Raw genomic sequence first — 20,499 nt, 5'->3', positions numbered from 1 at the left:
AAACTGATTTTACAAGATTTTCGTAAACTAATATTGCATGTATATAAAAGACACTTAAGAAAAAAAAATATTTTACTTCTATATATTTTTTAAAATGTATATATTTTACCATTTTTTAAATAAAAAAATATTAGCTACTATATTGTAGAAATAAATATTTTATAAATAGTTATTTTTAAAGTATGAATATTTGTTAAAATGCAATCTGTTAGAATTTTAAAATTATTGGGTGTATACTGTCATTAACTAAACTTAAATAAAAACTTCCGATTTTACCCCTGCCAAAACTAACGGTAACGATCAATATGGACGGAAGGGGTGCAAATCAAAGGGCCAATTAAAATTTAAGATATAAACTGTCAAGATTAATAATATAACCAATTCGAGAAAATGCATATTGGCTATTGCTAAGGGGTGCAAATTATTATTTACTCAAAATCAAATTTACAAAAAATTTGAATACAAGTCAGATACTTATACTTAGAGTAGTTGTATATATTAGAATGAGTTACATGAAAGGCTTTATTTATAAAGCATCAACATTCTGAATTGGGTCTAAACTTTTACGAAAACTAAAGTTGGGTCTTAAAAACACAAAAAGCCCCAAAGCTCTGTTACACCATTCTTTGGATTTCCAATTGAGTAATGCTATAAATATAAAAAATTGTTAGAAAATAATGTGTCATGATTGATGTGATAGTTTGAAATAATTTAATTGATGATTTTGATGTAAATGCATGCCTCCATTTTCATTTAGTTAATAAAAATTTGACATCTAATATTTTTATAATTTTTCTGAAAACCAATTTGGTACCATATAATTTTCCTTTCCAATCAGAATCAAATTAGAATCTTATTTCCATCCAGTGATTTGTAAATGTATTTCAATTGACATGCAGGGCTCAACAAAACCAAGTTCAACTATCCAACAACGCATATCCATATCAATGTCCTCCTATCATATTTTCACCTACAATTCCAATCTTAAAATACAATAGAATCGTCTTCCATCTATGATTCTCTCCTTAATGCCTATGGAATGGGAGATGAAAAAACTAAGGGTGATGATATCTCGTCGGAAGATGATTCGAAAACCGCGAAAACTGTGACAGAATCACAACCACCACCGCAGATATATCCTTACCCACCATCATATCAAGGCTACCCTCCACCGTGTCCTGGTTACCCCAACTCCAACTATCATGAATATGGCCCTGCACCACCACCACCACCAGGCTATTATCAGACTACCGCGCGTAACTTTGTACTAATAGGCCCTCCACAAAGAAGCAATGGTTACAAATATGCTCGTTTGTTTCTTACACTCATGATCATTATATTTTTTGGGATGTCAATAATGAGTCTCCTAACTTGGTTTATTTATGGCTCTGATATCCCTGTATTCTACGCACAATCACTAAACATGACAGTGTTTAGTTTTGATGACATGGGGTTAAACGCTTCATGGAGCGCAAACGTGAGTATCAAAAATACAAGCCACAAGGATGACGTTCAATATGATTACGTCGAAGCTGCATTGGTTTATGAAGATCATATTTTGGATACAAATTATGCTAATCCATTCGTGCTGGGAAAAACTCAAAGTTGGGACGTTAATTTTGGGTTTTTGATGCCGAATGCAAAACAAAACAACGTTACAGGAGCTGCCTGGGAAAAAGATATTGAAAATGAACGACGAGATAGTGGATCCATTACTTTTGATATGAGAATCATTGTGAATGCCGCGTTTACCAGAAATGGTCACCACACAACCAGCCGGACTCTTAGAATCTTTTGTGCAGATTTAGAGGTTGTGTTTGCATCTCCTACTGATACACATGGGAAATTGAACGAACAATACAAACAATGTATAATAGTGAGCAACTGATAATTAACTGTAAATATACATAATCAACCAACTTCCTGCAATAAACAGTAAACACATTTCCTGGATAATACTCTGTATCCCTCTGTAAAGCGTGTGTTATGCAACTTAACTTCATTGGTAGGTTAGGTACTAGATACATAGTCGTCAAGGGAAGTCTAAACGTATATAATTATAGAACGCAAATATCACAAAAGCTTAGCACTGAAACCATATCATATGACTAGAAGTGTTGGAAAAAAAATGCATCTATACAGCCTTATCTAAGATGAACGCATAATTATTATAGCTCGTTTACAAGTTTTGTGCCAAAGATCTGATAGCGTCTACTTCCCCAGATGTCATCTATATCGAGGTAATAAGATTTTATGCAGCACTGAATCCAGGGGGCATCTCTTGGAGCATTCTTTGACTCTTTGCTATCGGCACTACCACTGGTACCAAGCAACATATTTCTCTTCCTCGTCAATACATCAGTCGATTGAGAAGCTCCAAAGAAATGAATCTATAACATGAACACAAACATGATAATGAAAAACCTATAATCTAAAAAAAAGGAATGCAAGTAATTTAGAGAATAGTAAGCGGCATTGTTCAATTGCTTTGCTTATTAAATTCATTCTGAATATAAAAAAGGAATGCGAGTAATTTAGGACAGTAAACAGCATTGTTCAATTTCATTGCTTATTTAATTCATTGCTAATTCAGATTTCCGGCAAATATACTTTAGTTCTAACATCTATAACATCAACCAATAACTAAAAGTCTAAAACCATTGACAACAAAAAAAAAAGTGATGGTAAAGGACAGACAATCACAACTTCACAAGAACAAAATATTTTTACTAGAAACTAATGTGATATTCAAGCAAAGTAGAGCAGTGTAAGTTATTTGGGGATTACCCCATCTTCAGCATACACAAACGCGTGGATTCTTGCAGTTGGATCCTCTAGGGTCAGCTTAATTCTGCAAGTCCCAAGAGGAGAGTGGAAGTCTTCAACCCGCCATGGATATACGTCTATAACCTGGACTACACACTTGAACTTAGCAGTCACCTGTAAAGGATAAAGCAAACCTAGATAAATTCTGTCAAGGATATACTAAAAAATATGCATATAATAGTTTTTCTTAAAAAAACAGGTAAACAGACTAACAAACTATACACTCGTGGATTTTTAGGGTATATAAAAAGAATAACACATAACTGATGGAAAAAGATCAGCAGAAATAAACAAATAGAGCTAAACGTATCATGCATGAAGGGAAAAGCGGGAAACTAGCAGGAACTAGAGAGTAGAGAATACTGATAGTCTGGCCAGGCCTCTCAAAAGACAATTTCACGCCTTGAATAATTCAAAGTTGAAAAATATTCAACCAGGGCCAAAACTTCCCTCCCGATCATTCAACCATCTATACAACACTCAAATATAGTAATGCTCGCATGATTAATTGCCCAAGTCAGGAAACAGGACCAGGCTGGTACGCGTCTTATTGATCTAGTAAATGTTATGAATGTGAGGAAATGGGCAAGGCGGACCAAGAACTTGACAAGGGAATTAAAAATGACAAATTTTGTGTAGGGCATTTTAAATCTGTGCTTTGTGTAATAGATAAATAATCTATTACCTTAATAGTCGACTAGCTTCTTGTATCTGGCCAAGTTTTTTCTTAGTATAATGACATCTGTTACTTGCTCTAAGGAAAGTAAATAAAAACACCTGTTGCAGTGAAGTAGTGTCCCTACCTTAGAAGAAAAAAATATAATAGATGAACTTACTGAATCAAGTTGATTAGAATTTGCAGATCGAACTAACCCAATGCAGAGAAATGAAAGAGGCAAAATGGACAAATTGAGATGGAGTAAATGCAGTAGGCATAATCTACAAATCAATACATATAGCTGATGAACGCTTATTTTGTCAGCAATTGCCTTTCCATAGCTGACGACTCCAACTGGAGTTAACTAGTAGACTCTAAAAAACAAGAAAAGGATAAGGTAACAGATAGCAACGCCTAATTCAATCTCCAACCAAATCCACTCATTAAATGCCTACAAACTACTTTTATTAATTAAGTGTTCTTCTCTAATCCACATTCTTCTCTATGTCAACCTATCCTTTTCCGAACTCTGTTCGTTATATTGTTATAATTCATTAAGCACTCCTATATATAACTATTTTTTGCTAAATTTTTTAATAGAAAATTCTTTAACTGTACCTCCAATTTTTACTTTCTGTAACAAGTCTTTGTAATATAATCTTTCTGAATTTACATTAAGATAATCTGATAATATATTTTTACAAAACATATATAGTATTATCAATTGTAACTCGGTGTAGACATTAAACTTCATATAAAATTTATTAATTTGTACATTCAATACAAAATTTAAATTTAAATTAGTTTTTTGTACACGGATGTAATTAAATAAACATGACAATGAAATACTAGCAAATATGACAAGTTCAGAAAAAAGGCCATGATTAGAATTATCAATGCACAGGAGAAGATAGTTGAGCATTTCGTGCCTAGTAATGATCCTTGAAAAAAGTAAATTATGCATTTTAAGTTAAACTAACTACGGATGTTTTTCCAGAAAACTTCATGATATTTTTTTAAACTAATCATGAAACAGTACAGTTAAAAATTTAATTTCATAAAAACTCAAATTAAATAATAGAAAAACGTAAACATTAGAGAGCTTTTCTTGCATTATTTCAATATCAAATTTTAAATTGTACATTTTTTAGTATAACACAGACACAAACACACGCACACACATTTCAAAAACTGTTAACGTACATCAGAGTTTGTATATATATATTTGGAGGCCAGCAAAGGCCTATAGAAAATGTTATACTAGCCTAGTGGAAGCACCACTGCTATAAGGATATTGACAGGGCAGATATCGAAGTTGTTGAGTACTTGAGTTCATTGACAATCCTAATCTCTATTAATATTTAAGCCATAACCCTCAATCAGATAGAGTCTTGTATTATGGGAAAATGAAAACTTTTATTAAGAAATCTGCAACAAGCTTTCATTGTGTGACTAAGAAATATTAGCATAACATATAGAAGTTATAATGTGCCAAAACCCAAATAAATATACCAAGACTGTGGACATATTCTAAAAAGGGAAGGGTAAAACAGTCAGCACAGAAAGTGAGGGAATTCTGGGAAGTAAGGAGAGTTAACAATTTATATCAAGGGTTATAACTTATAAGGAAAAAGGGGATCAAATTAGGTTTATTTATCGAGAATATGTAAAAGAGTTTACTAAGGAGAGCTCGGGCACCGGGGGACACGTGTCCCACATTAAATTTTTTTTTTACCTTTTATTACCAATAAAATTTCCTAAAATATATGGAAATCCCCCCGCCCCCCGACAATTCAAAAATATAAGGGTGTATTCACAAAATATAGTCGATGTCCCCCCGGAATTTAATTCCTGGATCCGCCCCTGGCTCCAACCTCTTGAAATTTGGGAGGCAAGGATTAGGTGATCATTTTGGGGTTGTAAAACCCAAATTAAAATACCAAGACTGTGGACATATTCTAAAAAAAGGGAAGGGTAAAACAGTCAGCACAGAAAGTGAGGGTATTCTGGTTAACAATTTACATCAAGGGTTATAAGGAAAAAGGGGACCAAACAGGTTTATTTATCGACAATATGGAAGAGAGTTTACTAAGGAGAGCTCCAACCTCTGGAAAGTTGGGGGCAGGGATTAGGTGATCATTTTGGGGTTGTAATTCACTGATTCTTGTCACATTCACATTTATTCTATACTATTCAGATGGACTTGTTTTATTCATCAGTTGTGTCAGTAACTTGCTTGGTGTACTGAGTTATAGTTTCAATTACTTGATTCCACAGCAAAATTTAACAAATACAGAGTGAATAGTTGCATCTCTATCTACCATAAATCTACAACGTTAACTACTAAAAAGGAGAAATCAAAAAGAGGTCTAGAATGTAAATACCTCTGGATAGGTCAGAACATCCATAAGAGTACAAAAGGAAACATCTGGATAGTCGGTTTCTGTATAAAAGAGAAAAAAGATCACACAAAGACGCAGATTATCATCGTCATGGCCAAAGATGGATATATAATTGTACATTTAAGAAATGACAATGTAAACAACATGAAACATCAGTGAAGTACAAATAACGAAATGACAGTGTCAACCTGTTATATGAGAAGGCCATGGGAAGCTCATGCTTGGCATGCGTCCAAATTTTAATTTTATCCGTTCATCATAATCTCTGAATCACGTAAAAACATAGATTTAACCAAGCAATTAACATAACTTACTAACTGTTTCAAAAGTTAAAACAGTGATGACAGATGTTGAGAAAGGGGGAAAAATATGTCGGGACTTTACTATATATATGTTGTATCTCTTTCAGTGATAGGTCTTTCTTCTAAGAACTATAAAAGGTAGTTTAAAGCAAACAACATCTGCAACCAGTTAGGTTCAAAAGAACGTTGCCGGACAGCAGTTTCGTCCATAAGGAACATTAAGAACACAATAATTATGCAGCAGCGAGTTTAAAATTGACCTTTGACACATGAATACATGTTTGTTATCATCACCCAAATAACGGAGCTTAGTGGAGGGCATCAACACACCACACCACATTCCTTCACGAATTTCACACTTCATTTTCATAATTTTGACCCATCTGCCAGTCTTTAATATGTGAAGACCAAGCTTCTCACTTCCGCTATCAATATAAACCCTCAAGACAGTACCAACAGTCGGAAACATGCGTAAAACATCTAGCGGAAGAGGAGAAGATTCCAACTGTAAGGGTAGTTCTTCTATTTTGTCTTCTTTCCTGAAGTTATTAACAAAAACCACTTTTAGTTATTTCTTTTAAGTACATCTACACGGATTAAGAGAAATATTAATGACAGATTAGAAGTATGGAAGAGGGCCATTTACCGTCCCACAAACTTCAGCCACTAAGTAGTAAAAGAAAACCAGCAGAAATTGCACTAAAAAGGAATTTCTCGATAAAAAAACTTTCTTGACCTATATGGCACTATGCTATACTACTTCAGTACTCTAGAAACCATCAAAAAACGCAAATCTGATGGATTTATTAACTGACAATTCGAGTACCATGTTAAGATTATAAATGTTGATAAAAATTCAAGGGGTTTGGTTACAAGTCACAGAATATCAAATACACTAAGACATCCTCCCTGTCTTTTCCAGACATAAGTTATCTCAGTGCTCGGTCCCACCCACAAGTTTTTCCCATTGCTTATCAGGACGGATGAGCTACAAATATAACTAGATATACTGTACAAGAGAAGCCTTGGAACTAAGCCCTAGCATAATTGTTGTTAGGACGTGTGCAATATTTAGCCGGAGTGAAAGGTAGTACAGTGTACTTGAAAGTAAGCATAAAATTTAACCTTCTCTTCACAGTGTCATTTTACCTATATTACTTCCTAACATATAAAATGTACGAATTGAAATAATACGAAGTGATTGTTCAGTAGCCTGCCCATATACTATTTGTGAGTACTTGCAAGATCGTTTTCTTCTTAAAAGTAAATTTAAGCAGAAGTATCCTTTGTAGTGTGAAGCTATGCCCTAGAACCATGAACACACCTTATGTCACTGAAGTCTCCCATTCTTCTGTGAGTTCTGACAAACAGGGTACAAAACTTCTGAGATTTTCCAGAGATTTAGCTATCTTAAGCAGGGTTTTGTAAACTAATCTCAGAAAAAGAGGCAACTGGCAAGAATCTTGTACCAACATCCATATAAAAGGATTTGCTTTAAAGAAATATTATTAAAAAGTGCAAAAGATTTGTTCAATAACAAATAACAAGAACCTGGATTTTGAATATACTATTCAGATATTGTAAATTCCCAAAGACATCAGATATTAGACGACACAATAATCCAAGCATCAAGTTAACAGATGTCAGAAAATAAAATCAACTTATAGTATCTGCAAGAAATGGAGATGCCAAAACATTAATAGTTAATTGAGGATGTCATAAAGGGAAGGATGTTGTATGTAATGACCGCATTGGAAAAACCTAAAACACGACATCCTAAAGAAGGGTCGAGGTAATGCATTTCCACTGTCAAATCATTCAAAGGATTTCCTACATCAAGAAACAAATCTTAGTGGTGAGGATTTCCTATGTCAAGAAAAAAATCTTAGTGGTGAGATGGTACCGTAGAAGGCACCCAAAAATCTTTTTAGTACACCAACAAACAAAACTATATGTGTTGTAGCCATCAACTGTGGAAGATAAGTCTATGTTTACTATACTTCACAACATATGAAAAGGGACCTTAAAACATTACATTAAAAATGTTGTATACACATGCCAGATAAAAGTACAAGAATTGGTTGGATCCGTAAATGCAACTTCATCAACCAGTAAACAGCAGATCGGCACAAAAGGAAGAAACAGAAATTTTGGGATTAGGTGCAAATGATATTCACAGTAATGTGTGAATTTATTTTTTTACTCTTTTTATAAACCAACCATTAGTCTTGTAGATGTAGTTCACTGTTTGACATTTCTAACAATCATATGCCAGTCTATTTATTCTAGTGTACATCCTACGAATCAAATATTAATAGATGCATGGCTTGAGAGAAGGTTAATACTGACATTAAAATATTAATATACATAATGTCCTCATTCCAGATGTAATGTACTAATCTTTTGTGTAAAGATAACTAACGTATAAACAAAAGCTAAAATGTACTGATGAACTTAGAGGAAAGGCAATACAAAATGTAGCAAAGAGTACGTCATTGGGCCTTGGCTTAAAATTCTAAACATGCACCTAAATACAACAAATGCCAACCTTCAGTGAACAGGGTCAAAATTTAAAGCATAATTGTAAACCAACAAAAATGACAATACTCACTTCTTTTGTTTAGCATCTGGAGTATCATTACCGTCCCACACAAAGAGAATCTGCTCATCTTTTGTAAACTCGCATACATGAAGAACCTAGCCTCATTGAAAAAAAAAGTATCCAGATTTGAACAAGTGCCCATAAACTGAATTATATAAATATATAATCAACATTAATGACTAAAAGTACATTAAATCTGGTCTTTTATAAAATATCATATATTTGTCTGTAAGCATGCAGATTCAGAATATGACATTTAATTACCTTGCACACCAGGTTGAAATGTTCATTCTCCCGAATGTCTTTTAGTGATGATGAATCATCTACCCCTATCAAAACATACATCTGATTAAGAGACATTTTTTGGAAGTAGATCATTTCTTACCAATTTAATCTAGCAAACCTTTCATTAGTCAAATACTCAAACTGATCAAGTAACCCCAAAAATAAGACTCAAATTGACAGCTCGCATGCAATAGTAAACCTTTAAATTTTAGTATAATAATGAAGACTGTTCTGAGTATTTTTAATATTAAACTCCAACCTTCATTCACTCTTCTCTGTCTATATTGTAGTTGTGTAGTTGTACTAGTGTGATGTGCACCAAGAAATGCTAGCAGGTGGTGAACCTTTATAATATGCAGAAAAACTTAACAGATTTTGATAATTTTTTCATAACAAAGCAATTCTAAAAATTACCTAAACGACAACATGCTTTATAAGACAGATTGAAACTAACAAATGCCTGGTTAGTGACTTCATTTATTTGATTATTTCTGTTCATTCTATAACAAAATATCTCCGCAGAAAAAAAACTCCAATCAAAGAGCATATGAGATTAACACGCATGTACCTAAATATATAAGCCTCGGAGAGGGAAGATTAGATAGAATGTTAGCTTTCACATTAGAGAAATTTCTAATCTTGATATACAGTAGCATTTGAGCTTTCAGAAACAATATATGAACACAAGAATTATTTTATTTTATATTGCTAAATAACACAAGAATTAAATTACAACTGATACCTAACGTATTTTTGGCGGAACTGCGACCCTAGTGCTATAAAGACAAAGGACTTAAAGCAAAACAAACAAACAACACTTTCTTCTACAGATCCATTACAAGCTTTACAATCATTATTTTTTAAAAAAAATCCACAGGACCTAATAAATGAAAATTAATTTTGTGGAACTTTAGTATTTCTGTTAATACCTGAATCAAGCTGGTTATCACCTAACCAATTTCTTAATCCTGCTATGAACTTCTTGTCTTGCTCCCTACCACGAAATTTTGAGGAAACTTGATATGGAGTAAAATTTGAACCTTGTTTTCCATCATACAAAGCAAATGATGAATATTTTTTGTTATATAGAGCATATACCTCTGAATTATGAGTTTTCATCTGCAAAGAATTAGGCAAACTACATAAAAAAAAATTGTAACATACAATCACATGATAAAGCATAATGATTTTAATCATAGATAGGAGATATTAATATTTTATGGCCTGCTTGGCTTACCTTACAATATAGTTACTTAAAAATTAAAATTAAAGTTACAAGACATTATCTTTCAAATATTTTTAATGATAATGTATAACTAAAAGTTAGAAATAATGGCAAAACTACAATGATTCTAAGGTCAACAACAAATCTCGATAAGTGCAAGAAGAATTACTTGCAGCTCTACTGACATCTTGCCAACGTAAAAATGGCAGATATGTCATTTTGACTAATTTGCCAATGAAACACTTTTTTGACTTGGAACTTAAAAGTTGATTTCAGAACTTGTAATATTGAACAAACACCCCCTACTACCCCCGTTCTCTGGGTATGCTATCATTAAATACTGTATCATAATTGGAAAAGATGAAATAGTGTATGACAAAAAAATGCAGTTGCAATCATTGTTAACTTTGTAAGTTACACTACTTGTGCTGATAGAATAGGTTGTGGTTATTGCATGACACATATTTAAGCATGCAAAACTAAGTTCATAAACGGAACCTGAAAAAATGTGCATAAACCTTACAATTCAGTTTGCTTTCTCAGAGTTTTCAATGAGGCGTCTTATTAATACAATCACACAAACGCATAAACATGTGTCATATACCTTTTATATTAAAATATAATATTACAAAATCTACACGTATAGATATCATGATATTTTTATTAGGGACATATTCAAGTTTCCTTCAAGTTTTTCATCACAAAAGTATGACCTATATTCAGTCAGTAATTAGGTAGTTTCTCGCAAAATCATTCTTAAAAGTAAGTCTGGAATTGCTTTGGGCAACAAAGCCTCAAAAAAATTATACATTAAAAATACTTGTGAGAACAACGTAGGCAGACATTTTAGCGTTTAGATTTAAGAACTATAACCAGTACAAATTTGTATATATTTGATATTTCGCGGGGAAGAAAATTTACTATACCAATATGTTCGAAAGCAGAATGATATCACCAATGCACTCAACTTGGGGGAGATTTCCCATATTTTCAACAAAAAAACTAACGGAAACCCCTGGATTCAGATATGATTCATCAACAATATTGAGTGCACAGAAGTAATCTGCAAAGAAGGAACTAAAATGTGATAATAGAGTAGAGAAAAAAATTAAATACAAAGCTCAAACTCCTGAACAGTAAATGAGTAAATGATATAGTTGCCTTGAAAAACTAAAAAGAACGTGCTATTAGATAAGAAAACAAAATCTCCAAATAATTGTATGTGTAACAAGAGCCACTGACCGATGAGCGTTATTATAGATTATTAATATCTCAAGGAAAGCATGAACTGTGAGCATAATAAATATCTCCTTACAATTCATTAAGTGTCATTCATAACATGTTCCGTACATCCTTAAAAGCGCATGTTTACCCTTTAAAAACGACTCGTGATTTCAGTAGCAGGTTACCATGTAAAATACAGCTTATAGAAAATCCCCAACCACATGCTATAATAAAAGGAGACAAATAATTAAGCCTTTAAGCAACAACATAATATTTGAGAGGGATGAACCCTTATTGGCCACCTATACAGTATACACAGACAAGATATTGATTTATGTGGCCTGTGATTATGAGGCTGTTGCATGCACCAAATTGGTTTATCTTACAATGTCAATAGCATAACTTCACGTACACAAAACTTAATCTAGTGGATGTGTGCATGAATACTTAAATATATTGTACGTGATTTTACCAAAAGAAGCTTTATGTCTGGTTGTTTGAACTCCAATAGAATTAATACAAAATTAATAAATGACCACACTTTATCGATGACTACCTTTTTAGTGTCACAATGCAAAGAACTGTAATATGAGAAGAGTCATAGCAAAAAGGTTAAATAAAAAACTTAATAGCACCTACACACACAATATTATATTACTTTAAAAAAGTAATACATTAATATGATTCAGAGCTAAATGAAATTAGTCAATTTCCATAGAGTGGTGACCGGTGTATGCATTCTAGACCTATAGTATATGGCTAGAAAAATAATTATAGAAGGCGCAGATATTTGGAGATCAAAAAATGAATTTTTATCCCAAACTTAACCATTTGAGCTATCATATGGACTCAATGTTATCACCTAATACATTCCATAAGGAATCAATAATCCCATAATAACATTTTAAGTTAATAATCTTAGCAAATGAACCAAAAAGTGACAAAAATCTGATTTACAGGATTATGCAGATGATAAAGAGTGAGATTAAATAACCCTTTATCACGAAAAAATCTTAAATAAAAAAATTATATAGAGTTGTCTCCCAAATTCGATCTTTTGAGACAAACATAACGTAAAACGGAGTGGCTTAATATAACCTTTGGAAGTGGATCATCAATCTACTACCAACATGGAAAGAAGCTGTAAGTCCGGCCTTTTATTCCTCATTGCCAGTCAGAAACAAAGTTAAACCAAATCAGAACTATATAGAAATGAGAAAAATAGAATCAAAAGAAATTACCAAATACATAATTACAAAACACCAAATTATTTGTAATTTGTTCATAATATAGAAAATTCACTTTGGTACTCACAGTCCTCATTTTAAATTGGTTTTCGACCGAAAACAACACTAAATGTGTGAGTGTAGTAGTGTACACAAAGTTAAAAAAATCTATAAATCAACCATGCTCTAGTTACACTAAAACAAAGAAAAATAAATATAAAGATCATACCAAGAAATTGGAATCTCCCAAGTTTAATTTCTATTGAATTAAAAAAAAATGTACAAGTAAGAATATGCATAAAACCTAGAAATAAAGCAGTGGCTCAGTATAACCTTTGGAGATGATCATCAATCTACTACCAGCAACATGGATAGCAGCTGTAAGTCCGGCCTTTTATCGTCATTGCCACTTAAAAATTAAAACTTCAAATTAATCTTTGAAAAACCCCAATTCTCTCCCAAACATAACTGTTAAGTTACACACGGGCTAAATGTTATCACATTTTTAACACATGGAATGACAGTCCCATAGTAACTGTTGGATTAGGTAATCTCCTCAAACTAACTTAAAAATTGATGAAAGATTGGTCTACAAGAATATGTAGATGATAAAGTGTAAGATTAGATAACTCCTTATGGCAGAAAAACCTTCAAAATTTGAAATTATTAATAAAGTCGTCTCCGAAGTTTGATCGTTGGTGTAAAAAAAAAAATTAGCAAATAGCTCAGTAAAACCTTTGGAGGATCATCAATCTACTACCAAAAACATGGAAAGCAGCCATAAGACCGGCCTTTTTGTCCTCATTGCCAAAAATATAACAAAGTTAAATCAGATCTTGAGTGATTTAAAAAAACCCCAACTCAAAAATAATATATAATGAAATAGTCTCAACGTTATAAAAATACATATATATACACACACACACGTCCCTTTGGAGTTAATTAAGAGAACACAATAGTGAACATACTATAATTAACCCAAGATTGAGAGAATGCAATAGTGTATTGTATAAACTATAATTAATCCAAGGAAAACACTACATTCACTTAAATACACATACTCGTGTAGTATATAAATATGTAGGCAAGTGCACAAATCAGACCCACGTAGATACATGGACAGTAGAAAACAAATTACCAAATACATAAATACAATCGCCAAATAATTAGGGGTTTGTTCAAAATATATTGGTAAGTCTCGCAACTCCCATTTAGATTGGTTTTCAAGAGCACGACAATGTGTGTGTCTTTAATAAAATATTTATTTGATTAAATGAATAGTAATCATAAGAAAAAGACGTAACAGGCATCTCCCAAGTATGATAATAATTTGAAACAAACAAAAAGGTATGAATAAAAAAAACGCATAAAACCTGGAAATAAAGGCAGTGGCTCAGTATAACCTTTGGAAATAATCATCAATCTACTACCAACAAGTTGGAAAGCAGCCGTAAGTCCGGCCTTTTATCGTCATCGCCACACAACAAAAAGTAATGTAAAGAAAGCCCCAATTTACTCCAAACGCACATCGAAAACATCTAATTAACTCACTTGAGGTACTAATCTACAAATGCATACACACAGGCACCTCTCCGGTATTTAAATACGAGAATGCAATAATGTACAAAAAAAAAAATCAATTCATTTAAACAGACACAATACGATATTATAAAAGAGGAAACATTAAAGGAAATTTGGCGGAGGAAATACCAGTGCCTCTGGATTTCTTGGGAATACTTGTGTCGATAACAATGCCGATAAGATTAACCTTCTGATTAATAGCAACAAGGGCGTCTGCTATTGGTAGAAATTTGTAGTCGTCGACTCTCTCTTTCTTTCCCATTTTCGGCTACTTCTAAAACCCTAGACACGCCTTTCCTAATTTTTTAGTACAGGGTTTTGAATTCCGCAGCCTTTTTTAAATACTAAATTTATTACCCCGTGCCATCCTACCCCCAACTTGATAGCCGCGTTCCTTTTTTTTGAAATAAATAAAGCGCAAGGATGAGCATTTGGTAGGTTCTGACCTAATAATGAAAAATCGAATTATCATATTTTTATTGAACTAAATAAATCGAAAATTAAATAATTTTATTTTTTTGGACCGAATTAGATCGAAATTGTATTATGAAACCGGACCGAATCGAACCGAACCGAACAGAAATAATTCGGTTCGGTCCGGTTTTGAACCGAACGGACCGAATTTTTTGAAATAAATAAAATTGTATTAAAATTTTAAACCATAAATTATAAAATCTAAAATATAATTAAATTAAGGTGATATGTAAAGTTCTAAAAGTGTATAAATACAATTACAAATTAAAATTTATGATTATAAAATTTTAAGATATATATATAATATATATATATAATATAAGATATTTTAAGAAATTTTAACTTATACCAATTTTTTAATCAACTTTACATAACTGTTTTATAAAATTAATAAATGGTAAAAGTGTCACAGTCACAGTTGGCTTCACGTGGCTGTGGAACCAACAAATTTGGGTCGTCCAAACCAATCCGCATTGATTTATTGCGGAAGTCACGTCACCTTCCGCAATAAATAATTGTAGAAACTACTTTTGATTTATTATTAAATAGTTACTATATTTCAATTATAAAATAATATAATTATAATAATAGAATAAAATTTATTATTGTATAAATTTAGTAAAATTATGTATCATTGAATAATAAAATTATAATATAAATATCTAAGACTTTTAGATTATTCAAGAAACACGTATCCCATATGATTTTTGATTCATATTGATTTTTGATTCATAAACTCATGACACCATGAGTATATGATGACTTTATGAATCAAAAATCGTCTTGGGTACGCGTTTTTTCAAATTACCTAATAATAGTATTAATGAAACGAGTATTATTTAATAAAAATATAATTTTATTATAAATAAAAAATGTTTCTACAAAATTTATAAAATATTGTTTAAAGGATATAAATATGAACAAAAAAAGTTTACTTCCGACATAGCCTATCTATTATATTTAAAATATATTTATGTGTTTCAATTTAAATTGTACAAAATTTTATATTTCAAAGAAAAATTATAGAATATATACTCAAAATACTTCATTTGTGGTTATGAGGCGTTATAATATTTGTAACACGGAATTGTATATTTTTCTTTTTTTAGCTGGACTTCATATCATAAAGAAAATATTCTAAAATTAAAACTATATTTGTTAAATAATTTTTTTTTATTTTTAGTGTACTTATTGCGGAAGCCTCGTGCTTCTGCAATGATTCATTGCGGAAGGTCTCAAAGTGTTTTAAATTTTGCGCGTGTGTGGCGCGCAAAATGGTTGGGGTCTTTAATACTTCTTCCGCAATCATTAAATGCACCTCCACTAGCCTATTTTTTCCATCTTTTTCATATTTTTCACACTTTTCTTCTTATTTTTTTCACCATTTTTTATTGGAGTTCGAGATTAAATGTTTGTAACACGGAATTGTATATTTTTCTTTTTTTAGCTGGACTTCATATCATAAACAAAATATTCTAAAATTAAAACTATATTTGTTAAATATAAGTGGGAAATAACTTTGGTTCAATTGAAGCATGATCATGATATGGTAGCACCGGATAAAGTACAATTTGTTAGATATATTTGTGATATCATGTCTAATAATAATTTGTGTTTAGATCTTAACTAACAGGACAAATCAGGACTTAACTGGAAATCAGTACTTATACTGAAGTCAGAACTTAAGATATCAGAACTTAAGTTATCAGAACTTAAGATATCAGAAGATATTTATCCAGAAATAATATCAGGACTTAAGAAGACATTCAGATGAGGAAGACGATTGATTGAAGGAAAGAAGATTAAGACAAACACAAGAAGAGATATGCATGGAGAAGAATTCTATGAAGAATAGAATACTTGGAAGAAAAGATAACTAGTTGATATATTTTAGGATGCAGACTTATGTTCGATATCAATTAGAAGTTTATCTTGTAACTGTGTGTCTATATAAACACAACATAGGGTTTACACTATAAGTGTTATTTTAATCGAGAATATTATTCATTGTAACCCTAGCAGCTCTCGTAATATTTGTTCATCACTGAGAGAGAATGGTTCCATTGTAATACTGTTTCATTAATAAGATTATTTTGTGTTTCATACTTGTGTTCTTAATTCGATTTGATTGTACTAGACATTGTATTCAACCCCCTTCTACAGTGTGGGTGACCTAACAAGTGGTATCAGAGCAGTATGTTAACACATATACAGTAAAGATCCAAAACAATCATGTCTGAAGAAGAGAAAACTCCAACCAAGCCCACCAAAACTGAAGAAACTCCAAAGACTCAAATCCATAATCGATATGAGACTATTAGGGTTCCAATACTGAAACCTTCTGAGTATCCCATATGGAAAGTGAGGATGACTATGTTTCTGGAAGCTACAGATCCAGAATACCTTGACATAATTAATGAAGGTCCACATAAGCCAACAAAGCTTTCTGTTGTAGTTGCAGATCAGCCAACACAGACTGTACCAAAGGAGAAAAGTGAGTATACAGCTGAAGATATCTCATCTATTGCCAAGGATGCAAAGGTAAGACATTTGCTGTATAGTGCTATTGATAATATCATGTCAAACATGGTAATTAACTGCAAGACTGCAAAGGAGATATGGGATGCCTTGGAGACAAGATGCCAGGGAACTGATTCAATTAAGAAGAACAGGAGGACTATACTCACTCAAGAGTATGAGCACTTTGACTCAAAACCTGATGAGTCATTGTTAGGCCCAAATATACATATAGAGGGGGGGGTGAATGTATGTTTTTCGTTTTTTGTTAATTAATTGCAGCGGAGAATAAACCTCGAAAACGAAATAAACAAACACTAAGAGATTCACGGAATAATTTTTTTTATTAAGAAATTAAACCGTAAAGGTTTGCTTACAACTCCGAATATAAATAATTCGAAGCAACAAATATAGAGAGAACCAAAATAATAGCAATCAATTTAGGGTTCTATCTGTCACTCTAAAAATTCAAAGCTTCTATCAAAAAAATTAAATACAATCAAGAGAGTTTTAAATGATGAGTGTTACAAATTTGTAAGGCTTTAATGGTGTGAAATAAATTGGGCAGCACTTCTCTCCTTAATTTCAATAAATGAAATCAACCCACTCTACAAGAAAATTCTGCAGAGCTTTAATGGTGTTTTTCTGAGAAGTGTTTAAACCAATCTGCTGAAAATTGGTTTTGTAGAGGTAGAATTGTTGGAGAGATAAATGAGGCTACGTGGATCAATAATATTCAAGTATTCACATTTGCAACAACTGCACTTTTAATCTCTGTGGCGATCAGAGTATCAATAGGACTTAGAATAATTTCTGCATACTCCATGTGGCGACCAGTTGAATACTCTGTAGAATGCAGTTGCCTTAGGAAATATTATTAGCTTCAATTTCTGTGGCGACTACTAGGTGATCACAGTAGCGCCGTCATATGCCTTGTTCTAATTCGCCTATGGCGACTATACATGCATTGCTCTGTGGCGATAAAAACTGAAGTTCAGTATATTTTCATTTGTTTTACTGAACAAGCACATGCTGTACAGGAAACATCAAGGAGGACAAGAATCGCCAGGACATGAGGTGCAGTCCACACGCCGGAAAGCATGGTAAATAGAAGGAAGTTAAGTGCCATGTGCGCGTGGGAGTGTGTGACAATAAAATAGAAAACCAAGCCAATTCTGATTATCTCTTTTGCAAACTTTGTGATGTTTTTGTTTTTGTTTCTCAGGGGTCCCACGAGCATTTGTAAATAAGTAAACACTGAGCTGCCAATTTCCTTTTCCATTTGCAACCTGTGTACTTAAATCGGTTTCTTTTGTTTAGCAAATAATCGGGTACATCTTAACATATTCCCAGACTTCTCGATTACCAAAACCACTTAACAATATTTCTAAAAATAATACTCTGTTTCCTTTCACGAATCACTGACGTCTCGTGCATGGGTCTGGTTCACAGACGACTAGTCCCACTCTCAAGCCTTCGTATTATACCCGTATAAACCACTGTTAAGTCTTCTACCAAATATAACCAACTTCACTACGAATCCTTGAGGTCTTCACACTGATTCTGACAACTGCTTCGAATGATTCCAACCTTATTACTTCGATGCCTGAACATATTAATGAACTTCATACGGATCGTTGTTGACGTCTTCTTCACTGCAGCTAACAAAACCTTTTATGCATATACCCAATAACCATTATGTACTGATTCTAGTGGAACATAGATTATTTCAAAGTTCTTGTTCTATGTTGAGTTACAATCTTGCTCAACAATCTCCCCCTATTTGACTGTTACACCTAACGGTCAAATAATAATGGAGAAGCAACAGTTTGGAGGATAACTCAACTAACCTTATCTAAAAATCTTCAATCAACTTTCAACTTTCAATCCTGGACTTGGAAATAATATTATCTTATATCTATCACATCTTCTATAAGCATTCAGCTTCAACAGAGAATAGATTCTTCTCTCCCTTATGTAAAGTTGCAGCTAGATACGTCTTCCAAATATTATCTTCAATAATCTTCAGATCTTCCCATAAAGCACATAGACAACATTTTGGAACTTGTAACTGAAACTCAATAATCTCTCCCCCTAAGATGAAGAACCCCTTCCTTAGTACAATAAAGTTAGAAATCCTTCTTCTTAGTTACAGAAAGACTAATTGAAACTCAATAATCTCTCCCCCTAAGATGAAGAACCCCTTCCTTAGTACAATAAAGTTAGAAATCCTTCTTCTTAGTTACAGAAATACTATCAGTTCATAATCTCTACATAATCTATCCCCCTTTGTTGAGTAATCCATTAAAATGTATTCAGAGTAAAACCTTAGGATCAACCAACCAAGTGAAGAGATTAATTGGTAACCATTCCTCACAGTGCAAGTGTGTGATTTCTGTTTAGTGATCTCACATTGTGTTTCACTCCACTTTGCACTCAAGTGTTTATCACTCAGTCTCACAGTGTGTCACTCACTCAAAGCTCCAAACATCCAAGTGTACCTGTGAGAAAAATCCTTTTCATTGAAAAGTTGCCTTCCACCTTCAAGGATGGAAACTCTCAGTCAAGAGATTCAGAAATGTTCCTTCTGAGAGGGGAAATTAGGATTCTTTTAAGTGGTATACTTCTATGAAGAAGTATACCTTATAAACTCGTTAGTTGATACATGAGTCCTCATTTACAAGTTGCTATTTTGACTAAGTCAAAATCATATCCAGATTTGAATTCTGGGAAGATAACCAATGATCAATGATATGCCATTAAGGATCAAAGATTTTTTCTGAAGTCTGTGAAGACTTATCAAAGTAACCAACCAAGATCATATATTCTTATTCAAAATCAGAGATAAAGATTAGAACATGATCCAGGATTTCAACCTATTGCCATTGACCTTGATATGGTTTGATAATGATTGTTGCGTCAATACCTCCCTTGTGTGTGTGAATCTCACATGTGTATTGGAAACATTTTAATCAAGGAGTACTGACTCTTATACAGATGCCCTGGCTGACAGGTGAATTTTCAATAGATAACATTCTGTTGGGAGAATGCACCTAGTAACTGTTTATATGCCTTTTTCAGCTCTTTATCCTTTTGAGAGAATACAGATGGGCTTACAGATGTCTCAGGTTATACATACTCCACTTCTTTGTAAGAGACAGAGGTGTAGGGTTGACC

General features: G+C 32.7%; 1 protein-coding gene and 4 non-coding genes across 9 annotated transcripts; all 5 read right to left on the bottom strand.

Moving 5' to 3' along the window:
* Positions 1 to 1,885: 1,885 nt before the first annotated feature.
* LOC141671827 (protection of telomeres protein 1b) lies at positions 1,886 to 14,695 on the bottom strand. Of its 5 annotated transcripts, none has more exons than XM_074478203.1 (11): positions 14,461 to 14,679; positions 11,227 to 11,363; positions 10,005 to 10,194; positions 9,055 to 9,119; positions 8,800 to 8,885; positions 7,513 to 7,548; positions 6,449 to 6,727; positions 6,075 to 6,151; positions 5,869 to 5,927; positions 2,788 to 2,940; positions 1,886 to 2,390 (listed from the first exon to the last, which is right to left on the bottom strand). In XM_074478203.1, the coding sequence occupies exons 1-11, from the start codon at positions 14,591 to 14,593 to the stop codon at positions 2,169 to 2,171; spliced, it is 1,437 nt and encodes a 478-aa protein (XP_074334304.1). In that variant the 5' UTR covers positions 14,594 to 14,679; the 3' UTR covers positions 1,886 to 2,168. The 5 variants fall into 5 exon arrangements, with proteins under 5 accessions (XP_074334304.1, XP_074334307.1, XP_074334305.1 ...); XM_074478206.1 differs by lacking the exon at positions 14,461 to 14,679 and adding an exon at positions 12,623 to 12,676; XM_074478207.1 differs by lacking the exon at positions 1,886 to 2,390 and adding an exon at positions 3,512 to 3,603 and having other exon boundaries at positions 2,812 to 2,940; positions 14,461 to 14,693.
* On the bottom strand, positions 12,608 to 12,697 carry LOC141675976 (small nucleolar RNA snoR113). The gene has a single exon (XR_012556596.1). It is a non-coding gene; the product is annotated as a small nucleolar RNA snoR113 (small nucleolar RNA).
* LOC141675974 (small nucleolar RNA snoR113) lies at positions 13,069 to 13,159 on the bottom strand. The gene has a single exon (XR_012556594.1). It is a non-coding gene; the product is annotated as a small nucleolar RNA snoR113 (small nucleolar RNA).
* LOC141675975 (small nucleolar RNA snoR113) lies at positions 13,471 to 13,560 on the bottom strand. Its single transcript, XR_012556595.1, has one exon. It is a non-coding gene; the product is annotated as a small nucleolar RNA snoR113 (small nucleolar RNA).
* LOC141675972 (small nucleolar RNA snoR113) lies at positions 14,139 to 14,229 on the bottom strand. Its single transcript, XR_012556592.1, has one exon. It is a non-coding gene; the product is annotated as a small nucleolar RNA snoR113 (small nucleolar RNA).
* Positions 14,696 to 20,499: the final 5,804 nt, after the last annotated feature.

The sequence above is a fragment of the Apium graveolens genome, chromosome 7, assembly GCF_009905375.1.
Source record: "Apium graveolens cultivar Ventura chromosome 7, ASM990537v1, whole genome shotgun sequence".
NCBI classification, from domain to species: domain Eukaryota; kingdom Viridiplantae; phylum Streptophyta; class Magnoliopsida; order Apiales; family Apiaceae; genus Apium; species Apium graveolens.
The sequence above is the reverse complement of the archived record's forward strand: the minus strand, read 5'-3'. Positions and strand labels throughout refer to the sequence as shown.